The 27,331-nt window shown below is 53.8% G+C and overlaps 1 protein-coding gene across 1 annotated transcript; it reads right to left on the bottom strand.

The window, feature by feature from the left end:
* NPTXR (neuronal pentraxin receptor) lies at window positions 1-27,331 on the bottom strand. Its single transcript, XM_064285111.1, has 6 exons — window positions 27,247-27,331; window positions 26,197-27,203; window positions 9,434-9,659; window positions 7,505-7,752; window positions 4,828-5,007; window positions 1-4,542 (listed from the first exon to the last, which is right to left on the bottom strand). Exons 1-6 carry the CDS (start codon window positions 27,329-27,331, stop codon window positions 4,318-4,320), a joined length of 1,971 nt encoding a protein of 656 aa, XP_064141181.1. The 3' UTR covers window positions 1-4,317.

Raw genomic sequence — 27,331 nt, 5'->3', positions numbered from 1 at the left:
CACAAGAGAGGCAACATTCAGGGGAGCAGGCAAGTGTCCCGGACACACTGGATCCCAAGGAACAAAGAAGGTGCCCGCTTCCCAGAACTGGGGCACAAGGTGTGGACGGCATGTTAGCAATGAGGCCAAAGCCCAGTTATCAGAACTGGGACACTTTCCATGTGGGACCTGGGTCCTTTACGTCCTTCTGCATAAGTCGTGGCGCCCGGGGTATGTCTGAACCTGGGACACGCAGAACCCATCGGCTTGCGGTGGTATATTTGAGGTCAGGTGAGGCTATGGGGTCATCCAGGGGCAGCCCCCTCCTCTGCCTATACCCATCGCCCTGCCCAAAGTCATTGCCTCCTTCCTGCCCAGCGTCCCCAGTATAGCCCAACCACTGCAGAGAAGAGCCTCAGAGTAAACATCATGTTTATTTGGAACATTCAAATTTACAAAAACAAAAAAGTAACAAAAACCAGGACATCTGTCACACACACATACACACGTGGCACCTCATGTCACTTAATATACAAAACAGGGCAAGGAGGAAGCAGAGGGGTGGGCTTAACAGGGGTGGTCTATAGGGGGCACCAATTCAGTGTCGGACAACGTGACATGCTTGCTCACTGCTCAGCCTGGGCCCACATGAGCCCCTCCCCCACCCAGCAGGGTTGGGGGTCCAGGCGAGGTGGAGTTTGGGGTGACAGGCAGCTGGGACAAAGGGGTTGAAGACAGTGATCCCATCTCTAAGAAGGGCTCCTTCCTAGTTTTCTCAGGCCAAGGGTGCTGGGAACACAAAAAAGGAGGAACCCAGTTCCGGGAAAAAGGGGTCCCTGTGTCACGGAGGGAGTACTGACCTCAGAGTCTCTCCACATCTCAGCTGTGTGGCCTCATGGGTTGCCCACTCCCCTGACTCAGTTTCCTCATCTGTAAAATGGGGGCCTGTAGTCCTAGGTCATGCACAATTGTGGGGAGGAGACATGCCCCCTTGGGACATTGGTTAGGGGCAGTATGTCCATCAAGCTGAGGGAACGTGGCAGATAACAGCTGTAAAGCACCGGGCTCAGGACGAGGTCCATAGCAGGAGTTGGGGAAGTATCAGCTTCCCTCTCCTTTCCTGCCTGGGACTGTTGGGAGTCACTCCAGCTTCCCTTTCCCTTTCAGCTGTCCTGGAAATTCCGCTGAGGTAGGGAAGGGCTGAGGCTGCCAGGGAGACACATCCCCTGAGGGTCTGTGAGCCCTTTGGTGGCCTCACCCAAGGGGACCCTTGTCTTGAGGCTGGGCCATTCCATACCTGATCCTCTGACCCATGGGGTGTGGAATGAGGCCAGGCACATTCCTTCAGACTGAAATTCTCAGGAGCAATGGTGGGTGCTAAACCCCACTCCACTCCCCACACAGAGTGGGCCCCCCCCCCCGGGTGAGCAGAGGGCCCTGCATGTAACCTGCCTTGGTCTGAAATCTAGGCTCTATCGCTTGCTGGCTGACCGACACTGGGCAAGGAACTTAACCTGTCTGTGCCCCAGTGTCCTTACCTGTATAACAGGGCTAAGAATAGTCCTAACTTGTAATTGTGTTGGAAGGATAAACGAGATAATGCCCGTGGTCTGACACTTACTAAGGGTGTAACAAACGTGGGCAGCATCATTATTAACCAGGAACAACTCAGGGACACGGCCGAGCACCGTTTCTAGCTCCTCTTGCTCTTCTGCCAGGAGCAGAAGAAAACACCAAAACTTATGGATGAGTCCAACCGGCAGGCGTTGGATTAATGGATGAAGGGAGGGTGCGAACTTTGGGCTTTGATCTTTCTGGAATGGAAATGGGGTCCCAGGCCCCTCACCAAAGATTCAGACTCAGAACCCACACCCCAATGTCTTCATTTTGTTCCTGTTCCCTTCAGAGGGCTGACTAGGGTGACTCAGTGCAGGAACAAGGCTCAGACATCAGATGTCTTGTCACCACCATGACAAAGCACAAAGATTTGGGACGATGTGCCCGGGTGGACTCAAGTGACCAAAAAAGTCCCATCGCCTCCCCCCGAAGGCCCTTCCCTTCCTCCAAGGCCCCCAGAAACCTGTACCCCTAAAAATAATAACAGAAACCAAATACAGCCCAGCGTCCCCGAAACCCAAGTTCCCAATTCTGCCGTCACCCCAGCAACAGCACGTGTAGTTATGGATGAGACACTTGACCCAGCACTTGGGCTGATGTCATTGGCTGTTACCGGGGCAACCTAGACCTCAGCAGGTTCTGGCTGAGCATGCCATCCATTGCTCCTTCTTCCAAGGGGAGTTGGACCGGAGGTGCTGAATCATCTATTTGTGCTCTTGAAATGGAAACAAGGATCTGGGGGCTGGAGGCAACAAGTCTTGGAGAAGTTTCCACGGCATCAGGCCCCACAGCTTCCAGCTCCTGAATATGCTTCAGGCTAAGTGGCCAGGGGAGCTCCGAGGGGGGACAAAAAGGGGAAAGGCAACATGCCATGTGAGCCAGGTAGCCTGCAGCTGCCCAGACACCTGGTAGGTGCTGGCAGGGGTGGGACACCTGCCATTCTCAGCTCTCCATTCCCACCAGAGTACCCCGGGGTCACATCCTCCTCCCCCTACCTCCTGGGAGGTGCCAAGATGTCTGGGTGTTGCTTAAAGGAAGATGTCTCAATAGTCCTGTTGGAAAGCATCCTGACCTCTCAACTGTCCATTCTTTTGTGTGTCAGCTGGACTCACAAGCCCTTGAAGACAGGCAGTATAGTGAGGAGGGAGAACACTGAAGAGGGAGTCAGAAGGCCTGTGTTCTAGTCCTGGTTACGCCCCATTGTGCTGTGTGATCCTGTGCAAGTCACTTGCTCTTTCTGAGCTCTTTCCCATCTGTACAGGCAAGGGGTCACAATGGATGGCCTTTCTCAGCTCTGAGATTTTCCCCATTGTCTTGGTGGTGCTGGTGAGGTCTCAAGGTTGGGAACCAGGAACCACCAGCTCTTTGAGACAGCCTCAGTCAGGCAAGGGTGCCAGATGGGGGATCCAGAGGGAGGTGATTTTTTTTTACAATTCACGTGTGAGACTGGCCTGCTTTGAACCCTAACCTTGCCCTTGACTCTCTGGAGGAGCTGCTGAAACTGACCCGTGCCTACCCTGATCCCATCTGCTGCCCAGTTCCAAGACTTGCCGTTACCATGCTCCTGGGTCTCCTGGGAGATTCCCGGGCTTGCCCCACCCTATATACTTGGAATCACAGACCATCTTACGTTCAGTCTGGAGGGGGTCTCAGAAATGATCAAAGCAAGGGCCTTAGCTTACAGATGAGCAAGCCCAGGCCAGAGAGGGCAGGGCCTTACAGAAGGCTACACAGCACGTTAGCAGCCGGGCTGGCCAGGAACAATGCTCCTCTCTTGCGTCCAGTGCTCTGCCCACCACCACACACTTCTCCCTGTCCTCGCAGCTTCTTCCCTCCCCAGAGGCTGCAGGGCCATGCAGAGGGAGTGGCCAGTGTGGCTCTGCCAGAAGCGGGGTCCCCTGGGGCATGGAGCCTCTGCCTTAAGCTGGCCCCAGCTCAGGTTGAAGCAGCCCAGGCCTTGTCCTGGGCACAGATGGGGAGGGGTGGCCATGCCAGTGGGGAAAGCTGTGGGCGAGCAGAAGGGGTGATGGGTCTGGGCCAGGCATGGAACCAACATTCAAACAACTTCACACAATGAAACAAGGAAAGAGGGGGAAGGGGCAGGCTGGAGGGGCCTCTATCAAGATTCCCATGCCCTTGACCAGCAGCTGGAGGAAGGGTGGAGGAGGGGCGAGTCTGAGCTTCACATGCCTCGTAAAGTAGTCCCCTTCTCAGCTGGGGGGACTGTTCCACAGCCTCTTCTGGTCTTGAAGCGGGAGACACCAGGCCTGCTGCATGGGGGGGCAGTGGGATGGACAGCCACCCCCACCACTGAGATCATAGGCCCTTCTCCCATATACAACCTATGGTGGGTGCTGTTGAGAACAGTGGAATCAAACAGGATGGATGGGACAGGGTAGATGGGGGCAAGAGAGGGTTCCAGTGTAATGCCAGGAGGGTGGGCAGGGCTGTGGACACTGCTACCCCCTCCAGCCCGGCCCTGGCCTCACTCCAGGTTTGACTTGCTGACTGGGGCTGCTCGTCCCCATCTAGGTGGGGTTGGGGGACACCCATTGCTGGGCAGGGCATTCTGGAGGTGTGGAGGAAGGTGGGGGAAATGGGGGGCATGGCTGGGGCTGCAGCAGAGGGGAGGCCAGTGAGTGGGCAGGCTGAGAAGGGAATGTACCCCCCTCAAGTCCCCAAAGTGGCAGGCAGGGGAGGGGCCCTGGATGAGGTGGCTCCTCATGGCTTGGTCCTCCCCTTGCAGACATCAAAGGTGGCCTTGGTGGCACCCCCAAAGGCCTCCACTAGCTTGTCTTCCCAGGGGAGGACGTTGCCCGGCAGCAGCTCAGTACAGTTGGCAATGCCCAGGACTTGGGCAGGTGTCAGGGCGTGGTCCCACAGGTTAAACTGGGCAATGTCACCCACGAAGGCCTGGGTGGCATCAAACCTGCCACCGAGGGTGTCCTGGCCGGGAGAGCAGCAGAGAAAGGAGAGAGAAATGGAGTGAGGGAGCAGAAGAGACAGCAGGCAGACACAGCTAGTCAGGCCCCTGTCCTTGCCGAACCCCACCCCCACAGATCTAGCCCCTTTGGCAGGTCTCTGCTCTCCCTGGGCCTCAGTCTGACCATCTGTAGAATGACTGGGTCAGAAGGAACGATCACTGCTGTGCTTTCAGGCTCCCTCTGCCCAGCCCCTCCTCCTCAGGGGCCCTGGAGAGATCGGCTTGGGCAACGCCAGCCTGAGCCTTACCTGTTCCTGGCCCAGGATGAGGATTCCATGGGGCTTGATGGGGTGCCAGGCAGCCAGGTTCTCACCAGAGCCCCGCAGCTCGCCATCCTGGTAGGCAGACCACAGGCCATCCCGTGTGGTCCAGGAGATGCAGATGTGGTGCCAGCCATTGTCCTTCAGGCTCAGGGGCAGCTGGGCCACCTGGACACAGGTCCCCGACCCCAAGTCAGAGATGCCACAAGACCCAAGCTGGAGCAGTGGCAGAGGCACCCTTGCCCTTTCTTTCAGGGGCTGATCAAGGCTGACCCTCCCCTTCCTTCCAGCCCAGCATCTTTCCCTGATTCCTCTACCTTTTAATCCCTATCGACCTAACCAAATTGCCTCACTCAGATCACAAGGGGGTGATTCGGTGCTGGTTTTCGGTTGTTTCCTGGGAGTTCATTCCTCTTTAACAGGCCCAGAAGGCCATGCAGGGTAGGAGCTGTGTCTCATAGTCCTTGGACAGTGCTCAGCCCAGAGAAGAGGCTCAAGACATCCTGGCCCAGGCTCTGCCACCAACCCCCTTGGGGAGGCTGTTTTCCTCTCCGGGCCTCATCTGAAAAGTGAGGAAGTCAGACCAGGGATGGCAAATATGCAACCAGTGTCTCTTCCTCCACCCAGGGCAGACATGGCAGATCAATCAGGAGCCTAGACTCAGCCTCAGGATCCTTCTCATCACAGTGCTCCGGGAAGCCACTGCTGATTGACTACAGTTGGCCTGTGAGATGAAAGGTACTTCCTGCCTGTGGATTTGATGTTCCCAAGGGGCTCTTTGATTGCAGAAATTCTTGGAGATTACAATTGAATGTAACATTCTTTGAAGCCTATTTGGTGCCAGGCCTTGCTCTGGACACTGGGGCTATGGACCTGGTCTTAACCTTAAATGAAATGAGTCTGCACAGGAGGGAAAGATTTCAGGGACAAAATTACAAGACAAAATAACATAGGAGCCATATGGGAGGCACTGAGGCTGTGAAGGCTCAAAGGAAGAGGCGGGTATGCGAACAGAAGACAGGGTGTCTAAAGAATGCCTGGGAAGACAATAGAATTTGTCTATTCCACTTAAAGGCAAACCGAGTAGAGGGCACAGCAGGAGCAAAAGGCTTAGAGGCTGGAATAAAAGAACACCGAGTAGCCTGCTAGATTCGTGCTCAAAATGACTGCAGAGGTTCCTGGAATAGGGCTGCCCAGTGCCCTGTCCAGGGTGCTGATTTCCTTTCCGTGGGAACTGAGCTCCGATCTTGGGCAGCGGCAAGGACGACAGCCAGGGTGTACGAAGGGAACAGGGTAGTATGATCTAGATATAGCCTGGCCTTGGTCTTCTTAGGACCACATGAGAAATTCACTACCCCCTGGGCCCATCTCTTTCCTTCTCCCCAGGACACCCATGAAGGGCAGCTCCTGTGGAATTGCATTTGGATGGGTGTCAACCACTCCCAGTGGCTCTATGTGGCTGTGGACTGGTCACAGATGGGTGTGATATATAGTGTCTGTATTTACAGGGGGTCTCAAAAGATGACCATGCCTGCAAGACCCAAAGCAACGTGGCAGACAGGGGAGGGCATTTTGGGGGGGATGGAGGTGATAGGAAGCTTGCCTTCCCCCAGTCTTTCAATGACTATACCCTTGCAATATCATTTCCCACCCAAGGCCTGTCCTGGTCCTGTCCTACAGTCAGAACAAGGGAGGAAGCTGGGGGTGAGCTCAGGGCATGCGGAGGGTGGGTGGCCCAAGGGAAGAAGAGGAGAGGGATCAAGAGGCTGCTTCCAGAGCCTGAGACCCCAAATCATATTACCACCCCTTCACCAGCTGTGTTGTCAGGGTGTGTTATTTCCTGTCTCTGAGCCTCAGCTTCTCTATCTGAAAAATGGAGATAATGCTGGCACCTACCTCCCAGTGCTGTTAGAAGGGACATGTGTGATAATGTGAGTAAAGTGCTATTAGCACAGAGCCTCGGATAAGAAAGTTAGCTTACATTTATCAAGGCTTGCTAAAGGCTAGGCTCTGTTCAAACACCTTATGCGTATTTAAATCACTTACTCTTTGCCACAACGTATGAGATACAGACTATTAACAATGCTGTTTAACAGATGGGGAGACTGAGGCATAGGAAGGATAAGTGACTAAGCTCACACTGTGGGTAAGTGGCAGAACCAGGATTGAAATCCAGCACTCAGGCTCCAGAGCCTGACCCTGCACCATTCTCCCCATTAATGGGCAGGGGCAAAGGACCTCCTAGTACCAGGGGAGTAGCAGGGAAGAGGAGCCTGCCAGCAGTCTCTTCCTCTCTTCCTCCCCAGATTAAGTCCTTGGACCTCACTTCCTTTTCTCTTTGCCCAGGGGAATGAGCAGGGGCCCTGGAGAGATCTCCGGCCCTGTCCCTAACAGCTGGTTTGTTGGGGAAGTCACATAAGCTCTGTGAGCCTCACGTACCTCATTTGTAAAATGGGAAAAACACTTAATACTTCTATTAGACACAAGCCCCTCTTCAGCCAGGACCACATCTAGCTTGCCTTTATATTCCCAGAACCCAGACTGGTCCACTGTAGGCATTTAATGCATATTGAATATGCTAAATGGGAAAATTGAAAGAGCCAAACCATGCATGGGACCTAGCCCAGCCAGGACCCAGCTAAAACATGCAGGGGCCCCTGCTCACCTTGTCATTAATCAGCAGCTCCATGGGGTCATGGCCTGCCTCCAGAAGCACTATCTCGTTGGCCTGGCCAGGTACCGAGTAGGAGAAGGGGGTGCCCTGGCCAGTGCCGCCCGACCAGGACCGCAGCCACATGCAGACAGTAAAGGCGTAGAGCTCAGGCAGCGCCTTCCGCATGCGGGCGTACATGTAGTTATTGCGGATGGGGATGCTGATCTTGAAGGCGTCTGGGGTGTTGGAGGCCGAGGATCCTGAGGGGGAGGGTAAGGCAGGCATATGGGGGTCAGTGGACACTGACAGGGGTGGGGTGGATAGGTGGCAGACCAGAGCGACAGCTAGTCATTCCTGGGCACCTGCAATGGGCCAGGCACCTTCATGTCCTTCCCCACTCTGCTTCCTCGTTGACGGGGAGGTTAAAGCGTAACAGCCCTGGACCTGAGATATTCTGGGTTCAAATCCTGCCTCCACCACTTACCAGCCATGTGACCTTCAACAAGTTGAAGGTTAACCTCTCTGTGCTTCAATTTCCTCCATAAAATGGGGCTAATAATATTTCTTCTCTCCCAGACCTGTGTGAGTGCTGCATGGGAGAAAATATGTAAAGGGCCTGGCTCATGGTAAATAAATATGGTAATAAAATCATTGTCATTTTCTGTAGTTCTCTGCCTACTTATTTAACACGTACTATAGTGCTTTCTGGAAACCCTGGTGGTGTCATGATTAAGAGCTACGGCTGCTAACCAGAAGGTCGGCAGTTTGAATCCATAAGCTGCTCCTTGGAAACTCTATGGGGCAGTTTCTACTCTGTCCTATAGCGTCGCTATGAGTCGGAACTGAGTTGACGTCAGTGGGCTTGTTTTTTGGTATAGTGCCTCCTTTCCCAGGCACTGTTCTAAGTGCTTTTACATGTATTCTCTCGTTTATTCCTCATAACAACCCTATGAGATAGGGTTCAGTAAAATCCCTGTTTTATAGACAAGGAAATCTTGGCTAAGAGAGGTTAAGTAATCTTTTCAAGGCCACAAAGCTAGTAAGTGGCAGAGCTGGGATCTGAATGAAAACCATCTGGAGACCAGATTCCTGGTCTCCAAGGTATCTCTCAGCTCAGTTTCTGGGATTCTATATCTTGAATATAAGAGGGCTGTCTGCAGGGGGTAGACTGGAGAGGTACCACCTCTGGGGGAAGGGATACACCCAGCACACCCTAGGGTGGGAGGCCACGGGCACTGCCATCTGCTTGGCACCTCCTGATTCCTGGAGAGGCAGGAACCAGCTAGGTGTCCCTCACCCCAGCTGGTTGTTGAGGGCTGGGAGGAGGAGGTGGGGGCTGGGAAGGCAGGTCCAGGGTTCCCAGGTCTGCTTGGGGCTGGGGGTGGAGACTGACGGGATGCATCACGGCCAGAGAAGAAGGAAGTCAGTGACTGCCTCTTTGAACCCATTTCATAGATGTTAAAATTGAGCCCCAAGAAGGGAGGAAACTTGCCCATGGGCAGACAGATGTCCAGCCCAGCTGCCTACTTCCCCTCTGTCCCTTGAGGGGACATTCCCCCAACCCCTTAGGAGACACAGTGTAGAAAGACAGCGTCTTGGCATTTGCCAATTAACCCAGTAAGACTGGGTAGGGATTGAGGTTCCTGTCCCTGTGCTCCAGGTGGGATGTTGTGAAGATTACACCAGCTGGTGTGTCAAGTACTTAGCTCAGTCCTGAAGCATAATAAGTGCCAGAAAATGGTAACTGTTGGTAATGATAATAATATTCCCTGATTTTTCCTCTCCCTCTTCTCTTCTGCAGCTTCCCCCCACACCCCACCACCCCGTTCAGCTTTAGCCTCCGGATACTATGAAAAGAGCTTTTGAGTGGCTCTGTCATCCAAAGACCCACCCAAGGACCAACGCCTTGCACACTCTGCACTCTGTGGGCCCAGGACCCACCATGTTCCAGCTCCGCCACGCGGCCCTGCAGTGCGTCCAGCTCCTTCTCCACCTCCTGCCGCTGCCGGTGGCTGCTGTGGCTGAGGGCTGCGCGCTCCTTCTCCAGTGCCAGCACCTTGGCCAGCAGCTGCCCCTCCAGCTCGTCCATTTTGGAGTTCAGGGCAGTGGGCACTGCCGGGGCTGGGGATGCGGCGGCTGAGAAGTTCACACGGGCCGGGAGCTCCTGCTGCTTACAGGGCAGAGAAAGAGGGGCATGTGAGGTCACATGGAGAGAGGAAGGAAAGAAGCATGGGCCTGGAGATGCCCCAGGTGAGCCTCAGCTTCCCCACGTGTGAAGTGGGGATGGCAATTCCAACTTCAGCCAATGCATGTTGCCTGGGTGCCTAGCACTGGGTGGTGTAAACAGCTAAGGCTTACAGTGCTTTGTTACTAACTGGAAGGTAAGAGGTTCAAGTGTACACAGAAGTGCCTCAGAAGAAAAGCCTGGCCATCTACTTCTGGAAATCAGCCACTGAAAACCCTAAGAAGCACAGTTCTACTCTGCACACATGGGGTTGCCATGAGTCAGAATCAGCTCGATGGTAACTAGTTAGCTGGTTGGTAGCTGGTTCTGTTTCCAGTGCTGATGCATAATGGTGAGCAGAAGCAGACCTGGCGCCCACCCTCAAAGACATCTCCGTCTATGGTGGGGGGAGGGGAGCAGGGAAAGGGCAGAGGGAGGCTGGCATGGAGTGCCAGAAAAGCTCCCTGGGTGGATCTAATGTGTAGTGGGGGTTGAGAGCCACTGCCTAGTCCTGCATGGCTGGAAGGTGGTACACCAATGGGCCCTCCAAGGGGTGGACTGTCTTAGTCTTTGCTCACTCACTCGCCAAGCTGCTGCATCGCTGGAAAGCAGTACACTGATATGCCCTCCAAGGGGTGGACTGTTTTAGTCTTTGCTGATTTACTCACCAAGCTCCTGCATAGCTGGAAGGCGGTATACTGACAGGCCCTCCAAGGGGTGGACTGTTTTAGTCTTTGCTCATTCACTTGCCAAGCTTCTCTAAGGTGGTACTATGTGCAAGGTTCTGTGTGGGCACATCCAAGGGCTTCTGGATCAGGGCTCCAGTGGTGTGGTCATTCCAGGGTAAGATCACAGACTCTGGAGTCAGACAACCCAAGGTTCAAGTCCAGCTCTGTAACCAGCTTGCTATGTGACCCTGGGCAAATCATTTGACCTCTGTGGATCCAGTTCCTCACATTCAACACAGGACAACTGTACCTACTGGGAAGTGCTGTAGGAAGGGTTAATGGTAAATGTCAGTAAACAGATTGTTTATTGAAATTTACTGTCTGGGGCTGTCTTAGTTACCTAGTGGTGCTATAAACAGAAATACCACAAGTGGATGGCTTTAACAAAGACAAATTTATGTTCTCACAGTTTAGGAGGCTAGAAGTCCAAATTCAGAGGGCCACCTCTAGGGGAAGGCTTTCTGTCTCTGCTGGCTCTGGAGGAAGGTCCTTGTCTCTTCAGCTTCTGTTTCCTGGTTCCTTGGAGATCTCCATGTGTCTTGGCATCTATCTAACCCCATCTCTCTTCTTCACTTGCTTGTTTAATCTCTTTTATATCTCAAAGGTGATTGACTCAAGCCAAACCCTACACTAATCCTGTCTCATTAACATAACAAAAACAATCCACTCCCAAATGGGATTATAACCACAGGCGTAGAGGTTAGAATTTACAATGCATATTTTTGGGGGACACAATTCAATCCATAACAGGGGCAGAATGCTTCAGACTGTGCTCTGACACCCCCCACCATTCTGCTCAGAATGAGGATCAAGTGTTTAGAGTCCCCCCATCTCATCTTTTGATCCCAACAGTCAGGAAATTTGGAGCAAGAGCCAGGGGGTACTCTCCTTTCCCTTCCCCTGCTGGAGAAAGCCCCTTCTGGGGTGAAGGGAGGCAGGAGACCACAGGTCTAGATTCTTGGAGGGGGCAGCCTCTGGTGGACACGTCATGGGAGCATCAGTAGGAGATTAATAATTCACTGAGCTTCTGGGAGCCAAATTAAACCTCCCCCACTGCAACCCCCCTCCCCCCGCTTCCTCCCTTCTCCTAATTCTCCACTGACAGGCCCAATGCTTTCCCGTTCCCCAGAGGCCTGCTGGTTCCTATTCAGCCTGGCCCTGAGCCCTACCGCCGGCTTAGGCCCCAGACATGACCTCATTGAATTCCCACACTCATTCACTGAGCAAATATTCAGGGAGCACAGACTATGTGCCAAGCACTGCTCCAGGTGCAGAAAAACAACTGAAAACAAAACAGAAACGCAGGAGCATACTCAAAACTTCCCAAGCTTTGGGCGACTACGGGAGCTCCCTCTCCAGCCTCACTGGTCAAGTCTTGGCCTTGCTGGTCATCTGCTGGGTGATGTGGGCAAATTCCTTAACCTCTCTGATCCCCTTTTCTGACCATGTGACAAGGGGATAAATGTGTCCCCTGCCACAAAGTGCTGGGGACAAAGGATGTGCAGGCAAAGTGCCACACGCTCAGCGACTGAGACCCGGGTGCTGCCACCATGGCGTTCCCTGTTTGTGCTGGGCAGTGAAAGTGACCTGGGGCTGAGCAGTTGGAGGACTGACCCTTGGCTCTGCCATTCTGTTCAGGGTGGGAGGGAGGGGGGACCTCACTGGTATCATTTTCCCTCATCTAGCAAATGGGGCTTGGAATGGCCAATTTGTGAGGCTGTTGTCAGGATAATTATGGGGAAAGGGCCTAGTGAAAGTCCGCCTAATGTGGGGGGTTCAAGGCCAAGGATTCCAGCACTTGGGGTAATAGGAAGACCTGAGTGGGGTGCTCTCAGAGGTGAGCTGAGCCCTAGCAGGCACCTCGCAAGCATTCACCCACTGGATCTGCTTAACGAGTCTGTGAGGTAGGTACCACTAGTGTCCCCATTTCATGGGCAGGGACACTGGGTAAGAGTGACCCCAAATCACACAAGGAGCAAGCAGCAGATCTGGGATTCGAACCCAGGCAGTCTGGCATTCCAACCCATGCTCTTAATCACTCCGCAAGCGGCCTCTCCCAACACCTGCCCTGCGGCCCCTCTGGCAACCCTCTTCCCTCACTGTCCTACCTGTCCCCAGGCTCTGCTGGGTGGCTCAGATGGGAAAGGTGGGGCTTCCTCAAAGGGCTGGGGTCAGGTACCAGCTCAAACTCTCACTTTGTGTGCGTGCGTATGTGCGCGCGCGTGCTCGTGTGTGCGTGTGCACGCGGAGGCGCGCGCATGCGTGTGTCGGCAACCACAGGCAGGACTTGGAGCAGCTTTTTTCAGAAAGCCTTCAGTCCTTCTCCTCCCCCTCTCTCCATCTGCTGGAGGTGGGAAGGGACTGAGGATCCACCTCCCCATTCCAGGCTGTGAAATGGGGCAACAGAATGCAAGTCACTGAGTGGTCCAGGCTGCCTCTGGGCAGGGACCCCACGAAGCAGCTGGGGTTGTGGGGGGCTCAGGGCGTCTTTATCATCCACCACGTCCCAGGTAAGAGGTCACAGCTGTCCATCAGTGCAGACACCTGCGTGGCCACCAGGCTGGGGTGGAGGCCAGGCGAAGTGGGGCGGGAGATGGCTAGGTGACCAGCTCAGTTCACTTCGGTTCCCTTGGTCTTACTTTTGTTACACTAATCTTGCTCTCCTGGCAGCTCCTTCTAACCCCCAAGGCACCTATGAATCCTGGCTCTGGTATGAACTAACCATAAAACCTCAGTTTTGCCTTCTGTAAAATGGGACAACTGCTCCCCACTGTCTACCCTGGTGTAAGGATGGGAGGAAAGAGTGGAAGGGACTGGCCCTCGTGGGCTGTAAAAACATTATACAAACCGTGAGGCTCGGACACGTTAGCTGATGGCCCACCGGAGTGACAGGGCCAGCCACCCGACTGTATGAAATGGCTGGATTTCCAGAATCCTTTTTTGGGCATAGGCAATTAGCTCACGGGGTGCATTTCCATCTCAGGGCTGGAAGGGGCCAGAGAGCATCTCCATGGCCCCCAGTGCTGCTCTGTCTGGCCTCCATCTGACACCTCAGTTCCCCACCCTCCTATACACCAGTCTTGGCATGAGGGCCACACGACTGAGTGAGATCCTGTGCCAGGCCTGTCCTTGCACTTCACACGTACTACTCCTAAATCCTCACGGCCACTCATGGAGGTTGGTACTCTAATTATCCCCACTTCACAGATGGGGAAACCGAGGCAGACATCCTTTTGAATTTTCTGCAATGATGGGGCTGGGCAAAGTCGATGCTTCCTCTCTCTGGAAAGCATCCCCGCCTCCCTCAGAGGGAGAAACACCTGCCAGGAAGGAACAGGATGTGGAGGGCTATTTACACAGATGCCTGAGTGAGGAGAAAACGTGCGGGCTGAGGGGGTGGGTGCACAAGCTGTTCTTTTGTAAGAGCCGCCAGCTCTGCAGCCGCCAGGAAGGCAGGGAGGGGGCCGGCTCGCACTATCATCTGTGGCCCCCTCCCCACCCCATGTCTCAATCTGAGAACATGACTCCCTGCCCCCCGCCCCACTTTCCCATCTGCTGTGGGCACAGGCTGTGCTGCGTGGGCTCCTGGCCTGATGCCAAGTAGGCCCCTGGCCCAAGATGGGGGGAGGAGAGGGGTGGGTGACGACACCATCGTCCCCACTCAGCTCCTGATGGGCAGGAAAAGGGGGGCTCAGAACCCACAGCCTGTTCCTGCTGAGAGTCTGGGGTGGGAGCTGGTGTAAATATGCAAGGCCTGGAGTCAGAGCCCAGGGTTCTCGTCCCAGCTCAGCCGCTAATGTGCTGGGCTCACTAGCACTAGCAACAGTAATGCTCACAGCACTCACTGCACACCAGGTCCTGCACCAAGGAAGCCCTGTGCAGACATTTCATACCCTGTCAACAACCTGGGAAAGGAGACAGGCCCACTCCACTGATGAGGGGACTAGGGCTCAGAGAGGGCCAGTTGCCTGCCCAAGGTCACACTGCTGCCAAGTAGCAGAGCAGGACTCCACCCCAGGCCCTCCTTGTTCTGGAACCTGTGCTCATCCCTCCATCCTCCCCAGACAGTCTGGGTCTCCCTTTGCTGGTCTGCCAAGTGGGACAGTGCCAGCTGCCCTGCCTGGCTTGAAGGCCAGTGGAACAGGTGCTAGTGGTGAGGCTATGGAGGTCCCATGGGTGGTGTCAGACTACGGTATGGGCAGCTTCACAGAGGGGAATGGGGAGAAGGGCCCTGATGGCACAGGGCAGTTCTGAGGCTAAGAGGACATAGAAAGTGCCCAACCTCCTCTCCCACCCCAGGGTCAGTGCCTTTCCTGTGGGGAGCAGGAGGAAGGGGCCAGCTTCAGAGTCAGGGCCCAACCCTCTGCACAGCTCACCCTCCCAGGACAGCCCAGGGTCTGGCTCCAGGGGCTGCAGGGCAGGGAGGAATGTCAACGGGTTTTGGGGGCAGCAGAGCTGGTCACGTCTCCTCGCCTCCCCCATCTGGTCACCCCCAAGCCTGTCAGTCTACTATGACTGCCCAGGCTCATGCCTCGGCTCCACCAACTGAGTGAGCTTGTGACATGAGGGTTCCGTGCCTCAGTTTCCCCATCAGCAAAAAGGGCACAATGATAGCATTGCCTCATAGCATCCTAGCTTTCTTTTTAATGCCTGAAATATAATGACTTTCTTAAAAAAAAAAAAAAAGAGAGAGGGGAGAATCCAAAAGTGGAATCTTGAATGCCAGCATCTAACCCCGAGTCTTAGCCATCATCTCATCTCAGTCAGCTCCTTTGGCCCTGCCCTAGCCCAGGCCACCAACCCCCGGGCTGTGGTCACAGCAGCCAGAGGCGGCCGCTGAAATCACAAATACAGCCATGTCACTCACTTACCTAAAATCCTTCACTAGCTCTTCTCCCTCCTGCTGTATAAAGTCACAGCCCCCATCTCACCCCTCTGGCCTCGGCCCTCACCACAGGACCCATCTGCACCTCCGAGCAAGCTATACTTCACTCCTACCTAGAGTCCCCCAGCTCCTTCTCACCCCAGGGGCCTCCGCATGGGCTGTTCCTTCTGCCAGATTTTGCTGGGAACACTCGTCTTGTTCCCCCTCCCCTCGCCAATGCCTACTCAACCTCCAGATGGCGGCTTCCCTGATGCCTAGGCTAAGATGTTCCAAAGAGAAAGAAGAGTCCCAAGGGCTTCTCTGCCCCACCAGGGGCTGCAGAGCCTTCATTCACTCATTCATTCATCCATCTGTCAACGTGTGCTGTGGCAACGTGATGTCGTGGCTAAAGGGCCTGGATCTTTTCCGAGTTCCTCACTTACTAGGTCTGTGGCCTTCAGCAAGTTGCTCAACTCTCTGACCCTCAGTTTCCTCATCTGTAAATTGGGATAATAATAGTACCTACGTTTTATAAGTAAGGATAAAATGAAAGAATAAACGTAAGGTCTGGCATATACTAAAACCTAAAGCCAAACCTGTTGCCACTAAATAGTTGATAAATGCACAGAACCACTATTATTGAGAACCATGAATTGACTTGACGGCAACTCACAACAACAACATTATTGAGAGGCAGGAGGGCATAGTGAGTAAACATGTGGGCCCTCGAACCAGACTGCTTGGATCAAAAGCTCAGCTAAGTGACCCGGGCACGTTTCTTAACCTCCCTGAGCGTTGGTTTCCTCATCTGTAAAATGGGGATAATAACAGTCACGTGGTTCTTGTGGGATTAAACTGTAAGGCCCTTGGAACAGGCCCCGCACAGAGGGCTAGCTCATCCCTGCCACCTCTCAGTGCAGCCTGCTGCAGCTGTAGGGCTCTCGCCCGCCACAGGTGGCGCTCTCAGCACTGTGACAGCGGCAAGAACACCAGGCAGGGAGGGACAGCTCTGCCTGGGAGGAGGGGGTGAGGTGGTCAGGGAAGTCTTTGTGTAAGAGCCCCGGTGGGGGAGGGGCCATGTCAACCCCAGCCTGTCCCCCAATTTCCTCTCCAGGAGCAGACCCAGCAGGCTGCTCTCTGTGTAACCCAGGGAGGGAGGGGATGGGACAGCGAGGGGCAGAGCCCAGACTGATTTTTCAGTCCTGGTCCCCCAATACCAATTTGAAGCTGTAATGGGAAGATGACAAATGGGCCACTGTGCCCTGAGGGTGCCAAGTGAGGATGAACAGGCGCAGTGAGGGTGAGGGCAGGAGGATGACAGGAGCAGAGAGAAAGGCTCTGTGGAAGTATCTGGTGTTAGAGGCTGGAGTGGGGCGGGGTCTACCCCACTTGCCCTCCTGGGCTCCCAGACTCCAGAGAGTGCCTTAGGACTTCCCCAGTCTTAGGCCTCGTACCCAGCACCCCCTGCTAAGCTGCTGCTTTGAGAAGGCCACCCAGAATTTCCTCTCAGGCGCTGTCTGACCACCTACCTTCTGGGCTCTAGCCAAAAACCCAGAGCAAGGACTGAGAACCTCCATCCCCCTTTAGCCAGAGATTCTGGCTGTGATCTTGGCTTAGCTTCTGCTGTGCTATGTGGCCTTGGGCAAGTCCCTTGGCCTCTCTGAGCCTCAGTTTCCCCTGGAGTAAAACGAGGGATGTGGGATACATAATTGGTCCTACTTTGGGCTGGCTGCCTCAGTCCCCATCCTAGGGTTCAATGGGGAGGATATGCCCAAGACTGTCCTGGGAAGACACTCCTACAGTCATCACTCCGCGAGCAGCGCCAACTTCTGACTTTGCTCCACCTCCCACAGGCAAGAACTGGCCAACACTTTACAAAATGGACAATAAACACAAGAAAAGGTGCTCAGCAGCGTGAGTCATCAGGGAAATAAAAGTGAAACCACAATGACCACTACACGCCCACCAGAACAGGGAGCATTTTTTAAATGACCATAGCAAGGATGGTGAGGACAGGAAGCATAGCGTGGGTGGGCATGGAAACTCTCCTAACTGCTTGGGGAGAACGTTTTGTAGTGCCTACTAAAGCTAGACATGCCTCTTCTATGATCCAGCCGTTCCACTCTTTAGTGTTTGCTCAAGAGACATGAGGGCTCGTAACCACCAAAAAGTATCACAAGAATGTTCACAGAAGCTTTGTTTGTAGTAACTCAAAACTAGAAACAACCGAGATGTGTGCCCATAGTAGAATGGGCAAATAAATTAAGGTATATCCATACTGTGTTCTTAGAAGCAAGACTTTGGCGAGACTTTGACTCACTTACTTTGGACACAATCAGGAAAGACCAACCTCTAGAAAGGGGGCATCATGGCTGGTAAAGTGGAGGGTGGGCAAAGGTGAGGGAGGCCGTCTGTGAGATGAGTTGGCACAGTGGCCGAAACAATGGACTTGGACGTAACAATGATCATGAAGATGGCACAGGGCCAGGAGATGCTTCGTTCTGTTATACATAAGGTTGCTATGAGTCAGAACCAACTCAGTGGCAACAAACAACAAAAACAGATCCATAAGATAAAACTACACAGCAAGTAACAGCACAGGCAATAGTGGGCAGAAAAGTATTCCCTGACACCGACACGTGCAACATGCCTGAATGTCACAGGCATAATGTGGAGCGAAAAACACCAGGCACAAAGGAGTATAACTGTATGACGTTCAAACACATGCAGAACCCCTCTACGTGGAAAGAAGTCAGAATAATGGTCACCTCCGAGGAAGAACTGGCTTTGGGGAGCATAAGCGAGCCTTCTGGGAGGCTGGGAACGTTCTGATTCTTGATCTGGGTGGTGGTCTCTTGGGTGTCTACACCCATAAACATTTACTGAACTGTATTGTACACTTAAGATGTGCGTCCTTTATAAATAAGCTATGGGAGGTCTTATATATTTGAATGTAGGATATAAGTTTAAAAAAAAAAACCCCACAGGTAAAACCCTACTTCTGTCCAAGCAGCCCCTGCCAAGGCTGGAAAAGCAGGAAGGCCCTCCTCTCCTGGAAGGTCTGCCAGGGACTGGAGGCTTCCAGGCTACAGGATGGCAGAGCGAGAGAGGCCTTCTGGGGCATCCTGCCCATCCATCCCCTTTCACAAATGGGGAAACTGAGGATTAGAGAGGAGACGGAATTATCTGAGGTCACGGCAAGAGAGTAGCAGAGCCAGGGTTTAAAAAGCTCAAGTGCTACCATGGGCCAGAGTAGGGAGCTAACAGCCTCCCAGTATGGGTTTCCCACCTGGAGATAGGGTGAGGTCAGGGTAGGGGGGCAGCCAGGTCTGCAGGCAGCCGGGGTCCAGCTCCTCACATTCTAATACCAGCTACTCTTCCCGAGTTTGTATTCCCTGCCAAACCCTGTGCCAAATGCTCTACCATTATCTCTTCTGTCCCACGAGGGAGGGGCTGTTTTTTCAATGTTCATTTTACAGATGAGGAAACTGAGGATGAGAAAGTGAGCAGCTTGCCTAAGGTCACAGAATTCTCCAATGACAGAGCTAGACAGTGAACCTGGGCAGTCTGGCTCCAGAATGTGTGCCCAGAACGTGATTCTATACTACGGCTCCGGAGGAAGACCAGGACCAACGCTCAATCAGAGGCTGGGGGAGTAGGCAGAACCCTCTCCCTGCATTCTGCTGGCCCCCATCACCTCCTCTTCCCAGGCCCCCTTCCCTGCAAAGGGGCGGGGTCAGGGAAATCACCACCCACCAAAGAGTAGCTTCCAGAATGGGCAGCAATGTAAGACAAAGGCAAAAGCCATCAATAGACTTCAGATAAGGCATCAAAAAATCTTCTAAGCTGCTGTGTTTATCTGCAGGTTTCCCCAAGAACTGGGGGTCCGAGGGTGGTGTGGTGGGGATACGGTGGCTGCGCACACACACATGCATGCACCACCCACACAATTCCTATTCAGGAGGCATCTGCCCAAGGACCCAAAATTCTAGAACCCAAAGGGTCTGTAGAGCAAACCAATCCCCTCTTCCCACCCGTTTTACAGATAAGAAAACCAAGGCCCAGAGCGGGAAAGTGATTAGCCTTTAGTCACAAGCAAGAAGAGCACACAGTCTTCCTATTTCAGAGAATATTCAGCACAGGACGAGAACCTTTTTACAGAGGGGGAACTGAAGTCAAGAGCAGGTGAACGCCTGGCTCGGTGTCCCTCACGCTCCTGGAGCCTCTACTTCCTCACCTGTAAGATGGGGATGTACAGACTACTTCATAGAGCTGAAGACTGAATACACTAAACAAGCTAATACGTATACAGTAAAAGCCTAATAACTGTTAGTTATTGTTATCGTTATTATTACTACTAAAGATCCCACAGCGAGCTTCCTGATTATCTCAATAGCCTGCGGGACAAGCCTTTGAGAAACTAGCCCCATGGCACTTGCTCGGGATGTTCTAAGACAGAAGTGGTGGAGGCAGCATCAAGCAGGAGGTACGCCCTCACGTGTCTTGCTCTTTTTCAAAGATGAGTGAGGTCTGACCCCCTCTGGATGGGTTTAGAGCAAATGATGAAAAATAAGAGCCCTGGAGCCAGACACCAAGTTCAAATCCAAGCTCCACTGCTGTGTGACTTTGGGCCAGTTTCCTAACCTCTCTGAACCTCAGTTTCTTCATCTATGAAAGGCAGCTAGAACAGTACTTCCATCATAGAGTTTTTACGAGGATTAAATGAGATAAAGCACAGTGCCTGATACTCAACCAGTGGTGTCACTAGGGGAACGAGGGGGTGTGGACCACACCTGGTGACGCTGTCAGAGAGTTGACACTAAAATAACTGTCTATAAAATTTTTGTGCAGTGTTTCAGAAAAAATTTATTATTTTTAATTAAAAATATCCATGTAGTTAGTTTTAACAACATTTTTCGTAAGCTCGGCTTACACATATCAATACATGTACAAGACTAAAACTCTATGCTAATTTACCTTTTGAACCTTCTAATGTGCGCCGGTCACAGCTGTCAGTATTAGCCAATTACGAGGATGCTCTGAGTCACGTGGTTTCGTCGGCACGCGTGACAAGCACACACTGTTGTTTTCTTTGCTGCCAGCGTTTTTATAGTCACTGATTTGGTCAAACTTTCTGGCGTTTTAGCTACAATATTGTGGTAATTCGTATCTGTGAACCTGTATCAATAACTTTTTTGAGGGCGAAGTAGTAATTGAAGGAAAAGGAGAAAAATCAAAAAAGGCTTCGGCTCAGTTACTAAAAATGTAACTAATAATGTTGTAATTCGATGTAGAGCAATTTTACAAAACAATTTTGTTAGTACTCATATAATCTAAGAAATATTACCTTTAAGCAATTTACAGCTGTATTTATCACCTGTTATTCTATGATTAAAATTGATAATACATATTACTGTGGATTCTGTATGGTCTGTTTGGGAGGAGGTCTGTGGGGTTGGGAGAGGCGACACCATGAGTCACCGTGCTGCGTGACACCAACCCTAGTGACACCACTACATTCAGCAAGTGCTAAGTAAGTGCTAAGTGCTCAGTTAGTGTGAGCTGTAACTGTTAATAACACAAGAGTGGTGGCTCCCTGAGTCCAGGTCCTCTGTGAACACCACCACCAGGGTGTCCCTCGGCATGGCCTCCACTCCAGGGTTAGGGGAAGCCACCTGCCTACATCATATACACTGGGTCAAAGATGTGGCTTTATGTCAAAGAACTGCTGTTTCAGTCGATCTTGGAGTTTCATTTTACACATATATTAAATTAGTGCAAAAATGGAAAACCGGAGCATACATACATGGCTGGTTACCGCATAAATGGTCCAGTCCTTTTGGAAAGTGATTCTTGGCCGCAGCCGTACAAAGTCAATATCCTCTGACCCAGTAATAGCACTCCTGGGAATTTAGTCTCAAGGAATAATTCAATAGACTTAAAGAGAAAGAAAGAAAAAAAACAAAACAACAAAAAACCACCAAACAAACAACTACCTGCACGAAACTGAGCCTGCAATGAGCATCTAGAAGAAAAACAATTGGAAGCAACCCATACCTCCACCAGCTGGAGGCAGGTCAAGTGACTGATGGGTGGCAGAGCTGCAGATGAATCCCAGGGAGTTCTGGTGACATTAAAATGTAATTACACAGCAGCCCAGAAGCTGTAACAATGTCTGCATTCGGGAAAGGGCTAGTGGGGGCTGCACAAATGGATAAAAAAAAAAACCCAAACCAGACCCATTGCCATCAAGTCGATTCTGACTCATGGCGACCCCACGTGTTACAGGAGAGAACTACCTCATAGGGTTTTCTGGAAGTAGATCATCAGGGCGTTCTCCTGCAGCACTGCGGGTGGGTTCAAACTGCCAATCTTTAGGTTAGTAGTCGATTGCAAACCATTTGCACTAGCCAGGCACCATTCCAAAGGGATAACCAAAAAAACAAACCAAACCCATTGCTGTCCGGCCGATTCCGATTCATAGTGATCCTATAGAGCAGAGTAGAAGTGCCCCATAGGGCTTCCAAGAAGCAGCTGCCGACCAGTGGCTAGATTTGAACTGCTGACCTTTTGGTTAGCAATGGAATTAAATGGAGTTTCCCTCCAAAAACCTTTGGACTTTTCGCAATGAATAACAACAACAAAAACAGAAAAGAAAACACAAATGATTTCCTACTAATCCCTCAAACGTGGCTCCCACTTGAGGCCTGGGGCAGGCGGACCAACCAACTTTACCTTCCCTCCTCTTTCTGGTCTGGAGGCAGGGAGGGGAGAGGGGATGCAGAGCCCTGAAGGCAGGGATGGAGGCAGGGATGTGCTGAGGGTTATGGGAGCAAGGAGGGGGGACAGAGTGTGACCATGGAAGGCTTCCAGGAGGAGATGTCCTCAAAGTAGACCCTTAAATGAAGAGCAGGGATGCACTGGGGGTGATCTAGGCCAAAGGCAAGAAAAAACTGGGAGGTGGGTCTGGAGAGCTGGGCCACATGGCAGCCTGGGAGCAGGCAGAGGAGTTCGCACCAAAGGCGTTTCCACAAAGGAGCTCCATGGAAGGGCTTAAGGAAGATCCCTGGGGCTGCCTGGAGGAGAGCCAATAGAGGGGTGTCCTGGAGGTGGGAGACTGGTAAGGAGGCTGATGCAAGCAAGCACACACAGAGAGATGAGGCCGACGAGAACTAGGAGGGGGAGGGAGGGGCTAGGATGGCTCCCAGGTTTGTACCGGAGAAGCAGGCTGGGGAGATGCTGAGTTCAGGTGAGGTTAGGGGATGGGTGGGACGTCCAGGGGCTCAGCTGGACCTACTGGCCTGGAGCTCAGGAGGGCAATCTGGGCTGGAGGGGCACAGTGGAATGGGGTGTTGGAAGCCCTGGGGTGTGGCTAAGTTCACCCAAGGGACAGTGAGAGGGTCGTCAGGAGGGGGCGCGAACGTTAGAAGACCCTGTAAGGAGCAGAGAAGCAGTAGTCAGAGAAGGAGGCAGAGAGGCAGGAGCGGAGAAGCCAACGACATGGAGACTTGAGAAGGAGGGAGTGATCAGAGGGTCAGGTGCCCAAGAGGGGTCCAGCATGACAAGGACAGAAAAGTTCCTGTCTGATTTGTCAACTTTGGTGACTTCAACAAGAGCCCTTTCAGTGTGCTCTGGTGGGAGAGAGAACGAGCGGTGAGGAAGTCACTCTGAAAATCAGAGGGCATCCTTGTGAGGGTACCAGATGAGAAGAGACAGGGAGAAACTGGATAGTGGCTAGAGGAAGCATGAGGTCCTGCTGACACCAGTCGTCTGACCCCAAGTCTGTTGGGCTTCAGAGGCCAGCCCCTCCCAAAGCCCCCGAGGCCGGCTCTGGCTGCTGCCAGCTCCAGAGGCAGACCTGGTGGCCACGTAGCCCCCTGCCTCTGTCTCTCCACGTCCACTGCACTAGAAAGCAGGAGGGAATGTACGTGGGGGAAGCCAGGGTTTGCCCAGCTGGGAAGGTTGATCTGGTGCCAAAGCCCAGCCGTCAGGATCCCCCCAACCTCAGCAGGCTAACTGGAGGGGAGCCCACCCTGCCAAGTGCCGCAGGTGCTGAGGGAACAGGTCCAGGGCAAGCCCAGCCTGCCAGCCCCAGACGTGGGGGAGCCACCTGAGCCATCTGCGTGTGTGGGGGCGGGGACTAAGGTAGGCAAGGAGGAAGTTTACCGAAAATCAAAGCTTTTTTTTGACATTGCTATAATCTGTTTCCTAAAAGGAATGTTTGTTCCCATTTTGATTTTTGACTATATTAAAAAAAAAAGTAATATTTTAATTTCAATGTTCTCGGAAGCAGCAGTCAAGAAATCAAACTACGCATTGCATTGGGCGAATCTGCTGCAAAAGATCTCTTTAAAGTATTAAAAAGCAAAGATGTCACTTTGAAGACTAAGGTGTGCCTGACCAAGCCATGGTATCTTCTTCTTCTTCCTCTTCTTTTTTTTTTTTATTTTTATTGTGCTTTAAGTGAAAGTTTACAAATCAAGTCAGTATCTCATACAAAAATTTATATACACCTTGCTATATACTCCTAATTGCTCTCCACCTGATGAGACACTCCGCTCCTTCCCTCCACTCTCTCTTTTTGTGTCCATTCCACCAGCTTCTAACCCCTTCTGCCCTCGCATCTCCCCTCCAGATAGGAGATGCCAACATAGTCTCAAATGTCTACTTGATCCAAGAAGCTCATTTTTTCACTGGGATCTTTTTCTATCCCATTGTCCAGGCCAATCCCCATCTGAAGAGTTGGCTTTGGGGATGGTTCCTGTCCTGGGCTAACAGAAGGTCTGGGGGCTCAAACCATGGTATTTTCAATTGTCTCATAGGCATGTCAAAGATGGACAATGTATAAGGAAGACCAGAGAAGAACTAATGCCTTTGAATTATGGTGTCGGCAAAGAATACTGAATATACTGTGGGCTGCCAGAAGAACGAACAAATCTGTCTTGGAAGAAATACAACCAGAATGTTCCTTAGAAGCGAGAATGGCGAGACTTTGTCTCACATACTTTGGACATGTCAGGAGGGATCAGTCCCTGGAGAAGGACATCATGCTTGGTAAGGTAGAGGGTCAGCAAAAAAGGGGAAAACCCTCAACCAGATTACTGACACAGTGGCTGCAACAATGCGCTCAAACACAGCAACAATTGTGAGGATGGTGCAGGACAGGGCAGTGTTTTGTCCTGTTGTACACAGGGTCGCTATGAGTCAGGACCGACTCCAGGGCACCTAACGACAACGATATTATAGCTTTAATGATAAAAACAGTAATTACTCAAACGGATTAGTTACTAGCTGTGCCAGGCACTGTTCCAGAACCTTCACAGGGATAAACTCACTTAGCCCTCCTAACACCCCAGTGAGGTAGATGCTATTATTATCCCTATTTTACAGCTGAAGAAACTGAGGCTCCCCTTCACTGATGATTTTCAGTGTTTCTTTGATTATTTTCTTGCGTTTGGCCCTCTCATTCTAGAAACCCCTGCAGAGCTCGTGCGGGGGACAAGACCCTCTTGCGTCCTTCCTGCCTCTGCCACTCACTCAAACTGTGACCTAAGGGGGTCTCTGAGCCCTGCTTTTGTCGTCTGAAAGTGAGGGGGCTGGCTGCCACTGTGATACCCTGTGGGGTGGGTACCGGCCCCAGCACAGACTCTCAGGAGGGCCTGGCCATGGGCAGCGTCAGCCTTCTATATGGGCATCCCCTGTGCTGCTCTGCCAGGGATGGGTGGGGGGTCCCTGCATTTGCTCCCTTCCTCTGCTTTGCCAGCTGCACTGTTTGGGGGAAGCTCATGGAGGGGGCAGCTGGTGCTTTAGCCTCTGTTTCCACCCTCCTTCCACAGATCCAATTTTGTCTGTTTGCTAGGCCCCTATAGCTTTACTAACCCTCCTCCCTGGGGTCTTGCAATCAGTGATGGCTGGGGGTGATCAGTGACTCCTGCCATCTCCCCTGCCCAGTCTGATTGTCCCGCTCAGTCTGACTGGTTGCCCCTCTCTGGGGAACCCCAAATAGCTGCTCACAGGTTAGAAGGGGGTCACACCTCTCCAAAGGGGGGGTAATGACTGGCCCAGGGTCACACAACAGCCAAGAGCAGATCCCCCTTGCAGGACACCATGTGTCTGGCTGAGTGCCTGAGCCAGGACATCAAGAAGAGGGGAGTGGAGGAGGCCAAACGGGGCGGGGCCCTACTCCACCTAGCCCCCAGCCCAGAACTGCAGGCTTCGGGGTATCAGTGCCTGGGAGCCGCATCTGAGCCTCCCGCTGTCTGGTCGTGGTCTGAGGTACGCTGGGAGCTATGGGGGTAGAAGGCGGTGAGGGGCACCTGGATTTGGCTTATGGACACTCTGTTCCCTGCTCTTCGGCGGGTAAGGAAGACCCCGAGTCTCTTGGGTAGTGTGTCCTGTGTCGGGACCATAGAGAGTGAGTATAGGGCTGGTGCTGCCTTGGGAGTGTCGGAAGCAGGAAATGAAAATGGCTTTTAATAGCTCTTAGTAGGTGCCACGCATTTTCCCATCTAATCAATTGATCTGAATCAATCCCCACTACAAGTGGCCAGGCACTTATACCCATTTTACAGACGCAGACACTGAGGCCCTGAGCGGTAAGTGCCTGGAGAGGAGAATGGAACGGAAATGAGCCTTTCCCATGAGCTCCCCCGTGCCTCTGAAACTGTGCAAGACGCTTCTCCGAGTCCCCTCCCGGAAATCTTCCCCTCTCACCTGCGAGGAGGAGCGTTCATTCCCGTAACATGGGCGGACACGGGAGGCTCGGAGACCTGCCCAGGGCCTGGCAGCTCCCCGTCGGCGGCCGGACACCGGAACGGCTGCGCGCGTGGCCGCCGCCCGGGCGCCCCTCCCACCTGGCCCGCTCCCCGACGGCGCGGGCGGCGCTCACCTCGATGCGGTCGATGCGGTCCCGGAGGGCGCGCACGGCGTCCTCCAGCTCGAGGACGAGCGCGGGCGAGTCCCAGGCCCCGTCGGCCATGGTGTCGCGCCGGGGCCCGGCGTCCTGGAGGCCGCGCGGCAGGCCGCTCTCGCAGCGGCCCAGCTTGCGGGTGAGTTCGCGGATGGTGTCCTGGTCGGCGCGGATGCGCGCCTCCTGCTGCAGCGCCGTCTGGCGCAGCTGCTCGGCCGTGCTCTGCAGCAGCAGCAGCTCCTCGCCCTCGCCGCCCGCCGCGTCGCCCTGCTCGGCCCCCGACGGGCAGGCGGCCGCCAGCGGCGTGCACAGGAAGCGGCTGAAGAGCGGCCCGGGCGGCAGCGGGTGCGCGCTGGCCGCCGGCGCCCCAGGCAGCGCGGGGGGCCCGGCCGAGCCGCCCGCGCCGTGCAGCGCGCTCAGGCTGCGCTGCGGGCCCGGGGCCGCGGCACCGGCCGAGGCGGCCGAGGCGTTGTCGGCGCCGCCGGGCAGCGCCCGCGCGGGGCTGGCCGCCAGGGGCACGCTGGCGATGATGCAGATGACGGCACCGAGGAACGCCAGCATGCCCGCGGCCAGCAGCACGGCCAGGAACTTCAGCGTGAGGCGGCGGCGGGGCGCCGAGGCCCCGGCAGGCGCGGTGGCGGGGTCGGGGCGCGGAGCCCGGGAGCCCTGGGCGAAGGCAGGAGCCGGAGCCGGAGCTGTCGCCGCGGCCGCTGCTGCCGCCGCTCTGAGCCCAACCGCGAGAGGCGGAGAAGGCGGCGGGAGGGGCGTGGGCGCGGCGGCCCCGCCCCGCTCGCTCCCGGGGCAGCCCCGGCCCAGCCCGCACCCGTTGCGCGCCGGGCGCCCAGGTTGGGGCGCGGTCGGGGATGCGGCTGGGCGCGGGGGCAGCGCCCAGGGCTTCACCCGCCGCAGCCGCAGCGCGGAGAGCGGCGACCCGATGGGAACGCGGCGAGACTCCTGAGCGAGCCCCAGCCCAGCGACCCTGCGTCCTAGCCCCCAGCGGTACCAGCAATGCTTACAGCTTACAGCTACCTTGTGCGGTGCCGCTTTGCTCCATGTCAGGCTTGGGGCTGAGCAAGCTACATACTTGGTTGCAATTAAACCTCCCCGTGGACAT

The sequence above is a fragment of the Loxodonta africana genome, chromosome 4 (genome assembly GCF_030014295.1).
Source record: "Loxodonta africana isolate mLoxAfr1 chromosome 4, mLoxAfr1.hap2, whole genome shotgun sequence".
NCBI classification, from domain to species: Eukaryota; Metazoa; Chordata; class Mammalia; order Proboscidea; family Elephantidae; genus Loxodonta; species Loxodonta africana.
The sequence above is the reverse complement of the archived record's forward strand: the minus strand, read 5'-3'. Positions and strand labels throughout refer to the sequence as shown.